The 16,219-nt window shown below is 44.0% G+C and overlaps 1 protein-coding gene across 1 annotated transcript in view; it reads left to right on the plus strand.

The window, feature by feature from the left end:
* Nucleotides 1–7,177, plus strand: part of LOC143270582 (uncharacterized) — a 444,849-nt gene extending 437,672 nt beyond the window's left edge. The window contains exons 4-6 of the mRNA XM_076561009.1: nt 419–489; nt 3,482–3,506; nt 7,020–7,177. Of these exons, the coding sequence (XP_076417124.1) occupies nt 419–489; nt 3,482–3,506; nt 7,020–7,162 (239 nt within the window). The 3' untranslated portion in view covers nt 7,163–7,177. The remainder of the gene's footprint in view (nt 1–418; nt 490–3,481; nt 3,507–7,019) is intronic.
* The last annotated feature ends 9,042 nt before the right edge of the window (nt 7,178–16,219 follow it).

The following is a 16,219-nucleotide window of genomic DNA, read 5'->3' on the forward strand; positions in this document are numbered from 1 at the left end:
AGATGGCTCAGTAAGTATCAGTGCTTGTCACCAGACCTGATGTTTTGATTCTGTCCCCAGAATGCACCTAATGGAAGGAGAGACTTGGCCACCAAAGGTTGTCTTCTGATGTGCTCCCTCCCACACTGAATAAATGTATAAAAGCTTTTTAAAACATGCATTCAGTAGTTACATATTGAAACACAGACTCTCACATTGCTTTAGATTCCTATTCTCTAGAAAGCAGGAAAAAAAAACCCTGTTTATTATTATTTTTTTAATCTTTGCCTACATTTGCCATTAGGAAAAACAGTCCAGTAGTCGCTTAACTAAGTCTAATCACATGTACTGATGCCATGCACTTTTATCCATGTCAAGTAAAGGTGCTTGGGTGGGTAAATGGTACCATGAACTGACGGTTATTTTTCTGTCCCTCTAGTTACACCTGAACATCAAGTTGCAACACCATCTTCAACTGATGTACAGAAGTCCCCCAATTCTTTGACAAAGGTAAACAGTTTCTTTATGAAAGTGTGAAAAGCTGCTTTAATGATTCTTCCCTTAGGTTTTGGTGGCTCTCACACTTGAAAAATAAAGTTGGTTAGGTTATCATGGGTGTTAAATAGTATATTTAGGAAGAAGGGGAAACAGAATTAGACCAGATTAGTGATTGCATAGAACATCCACACATGCTTATGTCAGGTATTGATTTTGAGTCAAGGGGACAGGATGTCTTTGGGAGCATGGTGTTCCGCTTTTGACAAAAGTATATAAATTTCACTTGGAAGTTGATAGGCATATCATCCATGTAGACTTGAATGTTCACGTAAGGGTCCCCTGCTTTTATGACTTCTAGAGCCTCTGGTTTAGGTTAAATTTGATTGTTCCCCAAAGATCAATGTAGTGGAAGCTTCATATGCCCCAGTATAGGGTGTCCAGTTGCTCAGAACTCTAAGTCATGGGATGCACGTACATTATTAGAGTACCTCATAAAAGGGCATAGTAGTAATATAGTCATCATAATAATCAGTAGAATACAGGAAACTTAGATATTTTTGTACCACTCTAGAAATCACAACAGAGATGGGGCTATTTTTTTCTCAACACAGAAACACCAACTCATCCTAAGCCTATGAGGTCTTAAATAAGGGCGATTACAATTCTGAATACCTTAAATATCCTAAAACTATGGCATGTAGGACTGGGTCTCATACAACCCAGACTTGCCTCACACTGCTGGTCTCCTGCGTTTCTACCACCCAAGTGCGGGAGCTACAGGTGTAGACCAGTATGCCTGACTCAAACACATGGGCGTGCACGTTATCCTCGGGGACCACGAAACCCTCGGCCTCGATTGGGGTGCGTGCGTGCGTGCGTGTGTGTGTGTGTGTGTGTGTGTGTGTACGCGCGCGCTCGCGTGTGTAAGGGGGTCCTACCCAACTCATGGACACACCCTTCCCTAAGATCCTGGCCTCGAGAGGAGGCCGGACAGGGCCTGTTTGGGGCCCTCCTTGAAGAGAGGGGGACATTTTCCAGTCAGAATTCACGTCCTCTTCCAACACCCCCGCCCCCGGCCAGCCCCGGGGCCATCTGGGGTCAACAAAACGGTATTTCCCCTTCTGGAAGCCCCTGCCAACACCATGTGCAGACCAGAGTCCTCAAGTTAACCTCGCCCCCGCTCAGCTGCCGCCAGGAGAGGAGAGGCACCACGCAGCCAGCCACGCTTCCAGCTTGTGAAAAACCGCGGGAAGCCTGGGCGCGGGCGGGCGGGCAGGCGGGCGCGGCCCTCCCGGGGCACCCGAGCTACGGTCTGCGCAAGCGCAGAGGGCGGCCGTGCAGGGAGGCGCCGGAGAGTCACCGGGCCGCAGGGGTGTCTCTGCCCGGGAAAGTCAAAGGCAGGCGGAGCCCGGGGCGTTTGCTCGCGAGGCGCGCAGCCGGACGCGGGCAGCGGAGAGAAACCTGTTGTGGCGATGGGGAGACCCCAGCCCTGCCACGTCAGCCCCTGCTGTGTCAGAAAACCCCGGCCTCGCTCTCCTCACGCCCTGCCCGGTTCCTGGACGCAAAGGTCTTTTTTCTAAGATGCCGCCGCTGGCATCCTGGACTGTGGGCCCGGAAGAGAGAGGGACTCCCGAGGCATCAGAACAAGGCGTGGCCTTGCGAATCGGACGCCCTGGACCAGGCAGGGAATATGCAGTCTCCGGGAGACCCGTGGGAAGCTGAGGCCGCCTTTGAACTAGCGCCCTCGAAAGCAAACCCCGGCGGCGGGCGCGGGAGAACCAGGCGGCGGTGGCGGCGGCGGCGGCAGTTTTTGGGGAGAGCAAAAGAGCACGTGGTGTTGGCTTTTATGTGGCGGCACGATGTTATTCATTAAGCGGCACTGTTACCGAGCGAGAAAAGGTTCGAGGCACCACGAAACCCACTCTCAGAGTTTATTAGGGAAGGAGGGACAGAAGAGAATGTGCTTGGACCTATGGAAGATCTGTGGGGACGGGGGGAGGAGAAGAAGGGGACAGGACGCTGTGACTAGCTTTCGTTTTTTTTTTTTTGGTTTTTCGAGACAGGGTTTCTCTGTGTAGCTTTGTACCTTTCCTGGAACTCACTTGGTAGTCCATGCTGGCCTTGAACTCACAGAGATCCGCCTGCCTCTGCCTCCCGAGTGCTGGGATTAAAGGTGTGCACCACCACCACCACCACCACCACCACCACCACCACCACCCGGCCCCTGTGACTAGCTTTTTATGGATTCCCCTGCCCGAGGGCATATGTAGCTATGCCACGTATGCGCATAGATTGCCTAATGCAGCGCATGGATTACATAGGCCATAAAGCCTTGGAATGACTAATCATTTTGGCAGTACATGCTCGGTCATGTGGGGGGGGGGAGTGGCCACTGACCAGGAATTCCAACCCATGGGCCACAGAGGGACTCTACAAAGGAAGCCGGTGGTATGACAACCTGAGCTCTGAGCTTCAAGCCTCCTGTCTGGAAAAACTGGGAGTTCTTGGCTCTGTGACTTTTGGCAAACGTATCCTTTCTGTGTCTACATTGCCTTCCTCAATAAAGTAGCAATAACAATATTTACTTAATTGCCTTAAAATATTAAAAGATATTAATCTGTCCTGGCACATAATAAGTGCTCAATAAAGGTTAATTCTTGTTTCAAACAAACAAACAAACAAACAAATCATAGTAACCAGATATAGAGTTGCTCTGTCATGTCGTGATATACCTTAGCTGACCATCAGTGGAGGCGAAACACATAGGGATACCTGATGTGGCCTCTAGTCAGCAAAAGTGAAAAACAGACTAGTGTTTGTCACAAAGAAGACGTCCTGAGATATTCTGTCAGTATCATACGACATACTAATCCAGAATCTTCCACCCAAGGGTTTGGCAATCCTTGGTGTAATAATGCCCAGCAAACACGTGAGCCAAAGTGTTGTACAAACAGAACTCACCATAATCTGAGTCTCAAAGTGTTTTCTTTACTGTGTTTTGCAGGTGGACCCAGGAAAAGACAGATGTGGTATGTATTCCAGAGTCACTGAAGACATGTTTTAGATGTGAATTGTATGAATACTGGTTGTCTTTTGTCTAGTGTACCACAGTAAGCAAAACACATTCATCAATTGACAGTTGGGAGTTTGATTTAGAAAAAAAAGTGATACCTCAAGTAAGAAATCATAGTCATGTGTCTACAGTTGCTACGTCTAGCTGTGACCTCCTTAGTTTGGGATTTTGTGCACCAGGCTATGTTTAAACTTATTTTATCTAGACAGATGTCCATGTCATTGAACCCAATTTTCAGGAAAACTGTTGTGAAAAAGAAATTAAGGACCTGAGCCCCCATGCCAGCTGGCCATAAGACAACTGTGGAGGGTCTAGCACAGGCTCCATTCTTATTCTGGGAGACTTTTTTTTAAAAACTGTATTTTGTTTACTCCATCTATGTTGATTGAGTAAACAAAATACAATTTTTTTAGGAGTGGGGGATGAGAACATAGGGAAATGGGAGGGTCAAGCTGGAACAGGGACAGAGTGGGAGGGCAGGGAGGAAGATACCATGATAGATGAGGACATCATGGAAACAGGAAGAGGCAGGGTGCTGGGGAGACTCTCAGGAGTCCACAAGGTTGACCCCACCTTGTTCTGCTGGCAGTGGTCCAGAGGGTGCCTGGACCGGTCTACTCTAGTGACCAGCCTAGCAAATAACCTAGCTGTCATCATAGAGCCTCTGTCCAGTGGCTGATGGAGGCAGATACAGAGATCCACGGCCAGGCACCAGGCTGAGCTCCGGGAATCCAATTGATGAGAGAGAGGAGAGATACTGCAGGCGAGGGACATTGTGATCATGATGAGAGGACGTGCAGAGATAATGGACCACAGTAGTGGGAACACATGAACTGTGGATTGGTGGCTGTGGAGCTCCCATGGGACTGGACTAGGCCCTCTGGACATGGAAGACAGTTGTTTGGCTCAAACTGTTTGGGGGGCACCCAGGCAGTGGGATCGGGATCTGTCCCTGGTACATGGGCAGGCTTCTGGGAATCCGGTGCCTGTGGTGTGACACCTTGCACAGCCTTGGTGCAGTGGGAAGGGGCTTGGACCTGCCTAGGCTCAGTGAGCTGGGCTCTGCTGACTCCCCATGGGAGACCTTGATTTGGGGGATGCGGGGTGGCTTGGGAAAGAGGGTTGGGGATGGGAGGAGGGAGGAGGGGGGTCTGTGGATAGCATGTGGAGTGAGTAGAAAATTTCTTAATAAAGAAAAATAAAATTAAAAAAAATGTAACTGGAAATGAGCCAGCTGGTTTATATTAAAATTGTAAATTCCTTGAGAAAAAAATAGTATTCATGATTTACCTATAACAATGTGTCTAAAGCTCACCACAGCCATATGTAGTGAGTTGATATGTGTTTTCCTAAGCAGATGAATACACCAATGCCCAGAATAAGTGACGAGGATCTTCACATATGCAGTGCAACGACTGCATTTAATACCCTGCCTGCACACATTTAGCAAGTGTGGAAGAAAACAGCCCATGTTGTGGTGTAGTTCACAGATTCTTTGCTTACCACTACATTGAGATAGGATGGATGTGTGCTAGACTTCGTGGGCTCCTTCCAGTAAAACCTGAAAAACTTTAAGGTGTTTAACAATATTAGTATGGACACAAAAAGCAACACAATTTAGGCACGGTGTCCACTAAGAACTCTAGTCTCCACCTGGATGTTGATCTGTGATGTCGGACTTTTTGGACAACATAGTGTTTTGTTTTTGAGACAGGATCTCACTATGTATCCATGGCTCTCCTGGAACTAGCTACATATATACCCTTCTGACTTGGATATCACACAGTTCTGCCTGCCTGTGACTACAGAGAACTGTTACACAAGGAGTTCACTACCACACTCAGTGAGATTATATATTTAAAAATGGGGTGCACTCTATTATGCTCCAGGAGTTTTCTTCTCAGTGGTGATTGGTCCTCATGTTTTCAGTGTGACCACTCATATATGTGTGTACACACACACACACACACACACACACACACACACACACACACACATATATATATATTCAGCAATGAAGAGTATATGGCTCAGTAACATCATTTCAAAAGTATTTTATGCACAGTGTGTTTACATTTTCAGTACTTTGTTATATGGTAGTTTGTATTAAGAAAAGCTAGTATGCTAATATGGGCTGGAGCTCGTGGCCCAGTTGCCTCAGTGCATGATTAGCATAACCACGCGCAGTTTGCTAATTAAACCCAGAGTTTGACTCCTAATTCTGCTCAAAATGTGCCCAGGATGTCTCAATCTTATTAGTCCTTGTCCTTGAGAAGTGGAAGAAAGAGAGACATAAGTTCATTTTTTGCTGTAGAAATTTCAGGCTAGACTAGAACACAGATCTGTTCTGGAAAAATTAAACGGCAATATAGAGAAGATAGGACTTTGGTGAGAAAGGCATGAACAGGTATAGTGCGTTCTCGATGCTCCTGTAGTCATTACCCCTATCTTAGCCAGAATTAATAAAGACTGTACAGATGGTCAATGAGGATGTCACCTAGAAAATGACGTGTACAGGCACTGTTTATTATATTACCAATGCACCTGGCTACTGTTCTTGTCAGTTCGTGATGAGGACATATCCAGGCCTGGCTAGTGGAAGGGAAGTTCCTACTCATCCCAACCATCATGTGACAACTTGGCTCTGAGTGACTTTGAATCTGAGCATCTCTAGAAAATATGGAAGCTTTGCTTACCTCTCAATGTGGTCCACTATCTAGAGAATCACTAACTGATAGGCACTAGGCAGGTTGAAAATATTGGAGGAAGATCATATATTTCTGCTAAGCTAGGGCCCTTCTATAGTTTCTCATGTAAACAGTGAAGGTAAACAGTGAAAATAAATACATTCTCTACCGTTGGTTGCATGAGTAACCAACACAACCTCATGCTACCTGGATTCACTCAAATGTAGCTGACTGTTCTGACAATAACAAATACCACAGAGTAATTTGGTAGTATATGTACATTTATTTGAGGTCAAGCTGTGTGTGTGTGTGTGTGTGTGTGTGTGTGTGTACATGCATGTATGCATGCATATGTGTGTATGTGGATGGATATATATATATATATATATATATGTATGTATGTATGTTTATTCATATGTTTTGCACTGAGAAGTTTCACAGTATAGTAAACACTACTCAGAAAGGAGGGAGTTTATAAAGTTTACCATATTTATGGGACTCCAAGAGAGACATGGACACTGTTTATCAGGTAAAAGCAAACTTAATACAGTCATGTTGCTCTTCTTTTAACAACACCACATTGACATGAATTTAGACTTGCCTACACCACCAATGCAGTGCATGCTGGAGTGTGCAGTGCACTCACTGATCCTCCTGAAACACCACTGTGACGCTGATGATGGTGCCTGGAGAATGGGCATGCCATGGAGTGTACTAAAACAGACTGGTTTCCTCTATTTTCTGCCATGAAACTGACATAACTGTCTCTACTGTTAATGCAGTCCCAGAATACAATCTATTGGAAAAGAACCATCAACAGCAGCACATGGTTGCTTCTGAGAAGGCTGAAATACCGCAAGTCCAGGCAGACACTTCTGGCCATGTACCATCTACTGAAAGAGAAGGTACTGTTGAAATGCATTAATCTCATTGGGTGACATATGGTAGTTGTGGATCATCATTGTATGATAGGAGGGAAAGGTGATGATATTACCATAGTTTCCTGTGTAGATAATGTTGACTTGCATAGTTCCTCAGCTGAAATTCAACCACACGATTTAAGAATGTAATGTAAATTCACCTTTTGCAAACATTGAGTAACAAGAAACAGAAGAAAGGTGAACTCAATCTTGTCTCTGTCACTGTCCCTTCACCTGGTGTAGGCAGGAACAGGTGAGGCAACCTCTCTGTTACTTTCTCCCACATACCGGTGATGTAGATGAACTGAATGTAAACAAGCTCAAGATTGACATGCTCATTGTCAAAATTGTCAAGAGTGAGCACAAAATTTGAAACAGATAACAGCATTTCTAGTCTGACCAAAGGGGAGTGGGTCTCTGGAGTAGTGTGTCACACCCTATGCTTATGGGAAAGAACAGAGGCAAGGTCATGAAAGGAGGTTTCTGTGTTCTTCCTTTTCAAAGGCATCATGGTAGCCTTGTCAGGGGTAATATTCTTGGGTTCATCTCTGTCATTTGAAGGCAGTCTTTCAACACTTAGCACTTATCCCCATTTACCACTACCAAGTGTCCAAGCCCGTCATTGTACTTAGTAGCTCTCCATGGAATTTGTGCATAAGGTTCTTTCCCAGTTTGTGTGATAAAATACTATGACCCAAACATGCCAAAGAAGGAGTGCTTGTTTTCCCATGATACTATGAGTATGGTGTGCATATTTGCTGAGCAACCATAGATACAGGAGCCTGAGGCAGAGGTCCAGTGCAACAGAAATAGAGAAAAGGAGTGTTTCTTTATGCTCAGCTCACCTTCTCCTTCTACAGTCATGGATCTCAGTCCAGGAGTAATGTACTAACAGCTGAACCATTTGCTACCTCAGTTAACCTTGTCAAGATAATGCCATAGAGGCATCACCAGAGCCCTGACCTATCAGTTGACTCCTGATATTTGCCATCACCATGCCCATAAACAGTTTGGGGTTCCAGTCTATGATAAAGCCAGTCTCTCTGGTGAGAGACAACTTGCCCCTGTGCATTCAAATGTGTGTATAAATTTCTTACCAAGTGGTCCTGGTGATACTGAATGAGCAGATCCTGTCCCTGGGTCCCCTGGGACATTTGTAGTAGTGCTTTCTTGGTCTTCTGTTGATCATTTAGTCCATCTTCAAAGGACAACCAAAGATTAGACAGCTAAATAGCTAGCAGGCTTCTGTTGTATGGCCTCATTGCAACACTGGCAATGTCCTGACAAGTAAAGACCTCATATATGTCTTTAGCTTTTACCAGTCTATGTTCCTTGACTTTAAGTGCCATGCTAGGTGATTTCAGTCAAGGGAGATTTCAGGCTGATATCTATCATGGAACCTTTGACTTAATGGATGAGAAAGGGTCTGCCCTTTGGGTGATCTTTGGTGCTTTTAGAGACATCCTTGCTTCAGCCTCCAATATGCAGAGACTGTGTTTGTGAGTTTTCCTAAAATATTGCCCATGTTCCTCATAATACAGGTTATACACCCGAGGGGGTCAGCTCTCTAGACACCTGCAGGAGGTGCCTGTCCCCTGTGCTGTCACTACTCGAGTCTCTCACTCTTGGCGTGGTCTGACCTGTCTCTTCTTTCCTGGGGACATGAGTTTATGCTCTAAGGAGTCTCTCTTCTCTACGTGGCTTTACTTTTTCTACTTCAGTAGGCTCACAGCCCAGGCCCATCAGAACTACGTCTGCGTCCCTTGGATTCTCTCAGTCTGCAGTTTTTTTTAACTTCCTATTGTGCACTATATCTGTAGGTTCAATGCATACTGTCCTCTTCTGACCTGTGTGTGACAGAGAGACAAGATTCTCCTCTAGCCGCCCCCCCCAACTTTCATCTCCGTTCTTGTTACCTCTTACCACCCTCTCCCTCGCTCCAGCCACTTCCCTTTCATTATTGCCATGTTTCTTGGTCTGGAAAACCTTGGAGGCCTATGTGGTCCATTTTTCCAGTTACTTTATTGGTTATTTTGTGTACTGGAACACGTTGTCCAGGCAATGTGGACTAATTCCCACACATGTTTTCATCTTGTCCTGGGTGTTCCAGGTCTTTCTGTAATCATTTATTGTCTCACAAAGCTCATGAGATTGAAAAGATCAGTGGAGAGAACAGAAAAGAACCTTTTTCAGAAAAATATGTCTGGAAAGTCAGTTGACTCTCTAGAAAGGGTGTGGATCAGACCTTTATTACATGTATATAGATAAAAGTCTCCTGATGGCCAGCTGAGGTTGATGAGAGTAGCAGCTATCCTGCGTTCAAATCATCTCAGAGACTGATTGAACTCTGTGATTTTTATCATAAGGTTACTTTTCTGTGGTTCTTGAGTGTGTAGCAGTAAAAGCACATGTGGTAAAGACTGAGATCAATAATTTGAGCCTGGAACCTTCATGGTTGACTGAGAGAACCAGGTGCAGAAAGGTCACTTCTGCTGGATGCACTGCCAGCTGTTGAGCATCCCAAATATAATAAATGTAAAAAGAAATTTTTTGAAAGATTTATTTAATCCTTACATGATACAACTATTCTTTCACACTGCTTAAGATTCAGATTTCCTAGAAAGGAAAATATATCTGTTCCTCATTTCTCTCCAGACCTGTACGGGGCCTTAATTTGTCTTCCTGGAAGACAGTCCAGCGACAACCCAACCATATTTTCCATTAGATTTAGTTGCCATGGAAGAATCCTCTTGTACACTGTAAAGATTTGTCACTTGAATTGATTTAATAAAAGGCTAATTGGCCAGTAGCCAGGCAGGGCGACCAAACTGAGAATGCAGGGAAGAGGAAGGGCAGAGTCAGGAGTCCCCAGCGAGACCCAGAGGAAGCAAGATGAGAATACTGTAGGGATAAAAGGTACCACACCACGTGGCTAACTATAGATAAGATATGGGTTAATATAAGTGAAAGATCAAATTATTAATAAGCCTAAGCTACCGGCCAAGCATTTGTAAATACTATAAAGCCTCGGACGCAATTATTTCAAAAACAACTGCTGAATGTTTAGGTGTTGCTGAGGGGACAGAAAAGTCTGATGATATTTAGACCCATGTACTAAATCCATGCAGTTTTATCCACATCAAGCAAAGATGCCCTGTACTAATACTAAGTCCTGTGAGCTGAGAGTCGCTTCCTTTCCCCTAGTGTCGCCTGAACCTACCACCAGTGCGGCCTCACCCCGCTACAAGAAACATCGACCAGTGAAGACTGTGAGGGTAAGAGGGCCTTTCCTTTCTCTGAGGTAGAAAGGTTACCTCGGTGGTCCCCTTGTGCTTCAGTGGGTATCACATTTCATTCATTAAACTGATCTGAGTCATCACGGATATTAGATAGCTTATTTAGGAAGAGGAGGGAATGGAATTGTACCAACTTGGTCCTGATCAAGACAGCATACATCACAATGTGGCACAACTTTGTGTCCTGCTGTATGAGTGATCCCACCAAGGTGGGGGCCTCTAGTTTACACCAGTCCTCATGGTTGAAAGATCCTCAAGCTGGACACACTAAGCTTCCAACCATATACTCAAGTTATTTGTAAACCATAGTCTAGAAACAAAAAATACCTTAGTGAAACATAAAAGTTTTTATAGATGGTATGTGATGTAAGTTTTGCAACCCTCTATAGGTCAGATAGGTTTACCTGATCTGCCATTGAATAAGAAAAAGTATGCCCAGTACTAGTTTGTATCACAAAGGACAGAGTCCCAGATCTCTGTGACATCATCAAATAATGTACCCATTAATATAGTCTCTTTGTTACTACTCTTCTATGTCCTGATTTCAGTCACACAATGTTAGTGGGCAAAACAGCTTTGTAGACATTGCTCAGCATGATCATGACATTAAATATTTTCTTTCCTATTGATTGCAGGCGAAGACCAAAAAACATAGATGTGGTATGTATTGTGGGATCATTTTCCTAAGACACAACTGAGGTAGGAATTGTGAAAACACTGGTTGTATTTTGTGTGATACACCACTGTGATGTAACATATTAATGATATGAGAATTATTGTGTTAATTTTTCTCTTAGTTTCTTTTGAAGGCAAGGGCCACAGCAAGTAAGTAATCATAGATATTTCTATGGTTCTTGTGTTCAAAAGAAATCTTTTGTTATTTGAGGGTATTGTACTTCAATTCTTGTTTAAATCTGTTTTCCCCCCAAAAGTAGGATGCCTTTTTCACAACCTAATTTCCAGTTACTGATGTGTAAATTGAAAATCAGAATACAAGGTAACTACAAAAATGTATTCAAACCTCATCTCAGATATGCAGGGTCAGTTACATGCTTGTGTTCCTTCATAAATGAGTTAACTAGAACTCAAGAGGTAGTGATGAGGCTCCTTAGCTGTGCATCTTAAGAGCCACTTCTTACCTCATCAAGGGCACAGTAATCCCCGTGGAGAGCTCTGTCCTCTTACATCTGTCTGCAGTAAGGCAGATCGATAGGGATCCCAAACACTGCAGTGACGGCTGTGGTGGTTGGAAGTCCTAGGAAATGTCACTCAGCATGCAACAGACAGTCACTGCTTTGAATGGTAGAGGAGCACAGTGCTCCTTTTAAGATGACAGAGTCTCACAATTAAATAAAATATACAGAGGAGTAGGATGGATATTTCTAAAATGGGTTTCTCTGGGATCTGGAGAATAGCATGAACAGAGTAGACAACAGAAGCATGGGCCCAAAGAGGAACACAATTTAAGGACATGTGCACTGAGAACTGCAGTCACCACCTGGAGGTTGATGTGTGCTACCTCATTCTCTGAGAATATATTGCTTTTGGGGGTGGGTTTCAGGGACTCACAGCTTGTCCTTATCTATACTGGAACTACCTACTTATGTACCATACTGGCCTAGAAATCACAGAGCTTCACCTCCTCTGCCTACAGAGAACTGTTATGAAAGCAGTGCACTCCATATCCAGTGGGAATACATCTTTAAAGGTTGGGTACACTCTGCTCCATGTGATTTTCCTCTCAGGGTTGGTCAGTGCCTGTGATTTGAAGGTGAGCACTCATTAGGTACATGTATTCAGCAAGGAAACACACACACTGTCACACTGCCATGAATTTAGGACTTGCCTACACCACCAATGCGGTGCATGCTGGAGTGTGCAGTGCACTCAGTGATGCTCCTGAAACACCACTGTGACTCTGATGATGGTGCCTGGAGAATGGGCATGCCATGGAGTGTACTAAAACAGACTGGTTTCCTCTATTTTCTGCCATGAAACTGACATAACTGTCTCTACTGTTAATGCATGCTAGTTTCCAGAATTAAAAGAAGACTCTTTGTGAAAGGGAAGATATCCCGCAAGGATGCTGAAGTACCGGAAGTCCAGGCAGACACTTCTGGCCATGTACCATCTACTGAAAGAGAAGGTACTGTTGAAATGCACTAATCTCATTGGGTGACATATGGTAGTTGTGGATCATCATTGTATGATAGGAGGGAAAGGATGATATAACCATAGTTTCCTGTGTAGATAATGTTGACTTGCATAGTTCCTCAGCTGAAATTCAACCACACGATTTAAGAATGTAATGTAAATTCACCTTTTGCAAACATTGAGTAACAAGAAACAGAGGAAAAGTGAACTCAATCTTGTCTCTGTCACTGTCCCTTCACCTGGTGTAGGCAGGAACAGGTGAGGCAACCTCTCTGTTACTTTCTCCCACATACCGGTGATGTAGATGAACTGAATGTAAACAAGCTCAAGATTGACATGGTCATTGTCAAAATTGTCAAGAGTGAGCACGAAATTTGAAACAGATAACAGCATTTCTAGTCTGACCAAAGGGGAGTGGGTCTCTGGAGTAGTGTGTCAAACCCTATGCTTATGGGAAAGAACAGAGACAAGGTCATGGAAGGAGGTTTCTGTGTTCTTCCTTTTCAAAGGCATCATGGTAGCCTTGTCAGGGGTAATATTCTTGGGTTCATCTCTGTCATTTGAAGGCAGTCTTTCAACACTTAGTGCTTATCCCCATTTACCACTACCAAGTGTCCAAGCCCGTCATTGTAATTAGTAGCTCTCCATGGAATCTGTGCATAAGGTTCTTTCCCAGTTTGTGTGATAAAATACTATGACCCAAACATGCCAAAGAAGGAGTGCTTGTTTTCCCATGATACCATGAGTATGATGTGCATATTTGCTGAGAAATCATAGATACAGGAGCCTGAGGCAGAGGTCCAGTGCAACAGAAATAGAGAAAAGGAGTGTTTCTTTATGCTCAGCTCACCTTCTCCTTCTACAGTCATGGATCTCAGTCCAGAAGTAATGTACTAACAGCTGAACCATTTGCTACCTCAGTTAACCTTGTCAAGATAATGCCATAGAGGCATCACCAGAGCCCTGACCTATCAGTTGACTCCTGATATTTGCCATCACCATGCCCATAAGCAGTGGTGATCAGTTTGGGGTTTCAATCTATGATAAAGCCAGTCTCTGGTGAGGGACAACCTACTCCTGGGCATTCAAATATACATTTGAAGTACTTACAAAATGGTCCTGGGGGTAAAGAATGAGCAGATCCTGTTCCCGGCTCCCTGGGGACATTGGTAGTAGTACCTACTAGGTCCTCTGTGGACCATTTAGTCCCTCCTTGTAGGACATCGCAGACTGCTAAGTAGTTAGCAGGCTTCTCTAGCAACACTAGCCTCATTCTTACCTTAGGGATGTCCTGGTAAATAGAAGCCTCATGTGTGTCATTAGCTCTAAGCAGTCTATGTTCCTTAACTTTAACTGGCATTCTGTGTAATTTGAGTCAAGGAGGGTTATAGGGTGATATCCTTCTTTGATCCTTTAAATTAATGGATGACATAGGGAGAAAGGATCTGCCCTCTGGATGATCTTTGGTGCTCTTAGAGGCATCCTTGCCTCAGCCTCCAATATGCAGAGACTGAGTTTGTGAGCTTCCCTAAAATACAGCCCATGTTTCTCAGAATAAATTGTATGGACAGGAGAGGATCAGTTCTCTATGCACCATAATGTGTGTCTGTTTCTTACGCTGTCAGTACTTGAGTCTCCCACTTTGGCGTGGTCTGACCTGTCTCTTCTTTCCTGGGGACATGAGATTATGCTCTAAGGAGTCTCTCTTCTCTAAGTGGCTTCCCTGTCACTTTTTCAGTAGACTCACAGCCCAGGCTAATCAGAACTATGTCTGCTCCTCTAGGATTCTCTCATTCTGCAGATTTTTTTTTTTTGCTCTCTATCATAGACTATAACTGTGGATTCAGTGTGTAGTGCCTGCTTCTGAGCTGTGTGTGACAGAGAAGCAGGATTCCTCTTCTAGTCACTCCCTTTCTGTCTCTCTTCTTATGATTTCCTGCTCCTCTCCTTCCCCAGCCACTTCTCTTTTTTAATCGTCTCAGAAGCTTATGTGGTTCCTTCTTTGTGTTACCTTATTGTGGGTTCTCCCTACTGCAACACATTGTCCATGCAATGGGTCCTAAGTCCCAGACATGTCCTTATTCTCAGTCCCGGGTGTTCTAGGTCTTTCTGTAATCACTAAATGTTAGTTTCTCACAAAGCTCATGAGACTGAAAAGATCACTGGTAGAGAGCAGAAAAGACCCTTTTCAGAAAAACATGCCTGGAATGGCAGTTGAGTCTCTAATAAAAGTGTGGATCAGACCTGTACTACAGGTACATAGGTAAAAACTTCACCTGAAGCTGAAGAGAGTAGCCATTGCCCTACCCTGAAAGTCATCTCAGGGACTGATTGTACTCTGTGGTTTTTATCATAAGATTTGTTTTAGGGGACCAGTGAGATCTTAGCAGTAAAGGCACTTGCTGTAAAGACTGAGATCAATACTTTGAGCCTGGAACCTACATGGTTGACTGAGAGAACCAGGTACAGAAGGGTCACTTCTGCTGGATGCACTGCCAGCTGTTGAGCCTCTCAAACAGAATACGTATAAAAAGAAATTTTTGAATGATTCATTTCATCATTACACCACATAATGGATTCTTTTACACTGCTTGAGATTACCATTTCCTACAAACAAAAAAAAATCTGCTCCTCATTTCTCTCCAGAGCTACTCTCTGCCTTTATTTCTCTTCCTGGAAGACAGTCCTGCAACAACCCAACCATATTGTTCATTAGGTTTAATAAGATGTTCCAAGTCCAGTTGCTTTTACTCACATCAAGCAAAGATGCCCTGTAATAATACTAAGTCCCGTGAGCTGAGAGTCGCTTCCTTTCCCCTAGTGTCCCCTGAACCTACCACCAGTGCGGCCTCACCCCGCTACAAGCAACACCGACCAGTGAAGACTGTGAGGGTAAGAGGGCCTTTCCTTTCTCCGAGGTAGAAAGGTTACCTCAGTAGTCCCCTTGTGCTTCAGTGGGTATCACATTTCATTCATTAAACTGATCTGAGTCATCACGGATATTAGAGAGCTTATTTAGGAAGAGGAGGGAATGGAACTGTACCAACTTGGTCCTGATCAAGACAGCATACATCACAATGTGGCACAACTTTGTGTCCTGCTGTATGAGTGATCCCACCAAGGTGGGGGCCTCTAGTTTACACCAGTCCTCATGGTTGAAAGATCCTCTGAACATCCTCAAGCTGGACACACTAAGCTTCCAACCATATACTCAAGTTATTTGTAAACCATAGTCTAGAAACAAAAAATACCTTAGTGAAACATAAAAGTTTTTATAGATGGTATGTGATGTAAGTTTTGCAACCCTCTATAGGCCAGATAGGTTTACCTGATCTGCCATTGAATAAGAAAAAGTATGCCCAGTACTAGTTTGTATCACAAAGGACAGAGTCCCAGATCTCTGTGACATCATCGAATAATGTACCCATTAATATAGTCTCTTTGTTACTACTCTTCTGTGTCCTGATTTCAGTCACACAATGTTAGTGGGCAAAACAGCTTTGTAGACATTACTCAGCATGATCATGACATTAAATATTTTCTTTCCTATTGATTGCAGGCGAAGACCAAAAAACATAGATGTGGTATGTATTGTGGGATCATTTTCCTAAG

This window comes from Peromyscus maniculatus, chromosome 23 (genome assembly GCF_049852395.1).
Source record: "Peromyscus maniculatus bairdii isolate BWxNUB_F1_BW_parent chromosome 23, HU_Pman_BW_mat_3.1, whole genome shotgun sequence".
Classification (NCBI taxonomy): domain Eukaryota; kingdom Metazoa; phylum Chordata; class Mammalia; order Rodentia; family Cricetidae; genus Peromyscus; species Peromyscus maniculatus.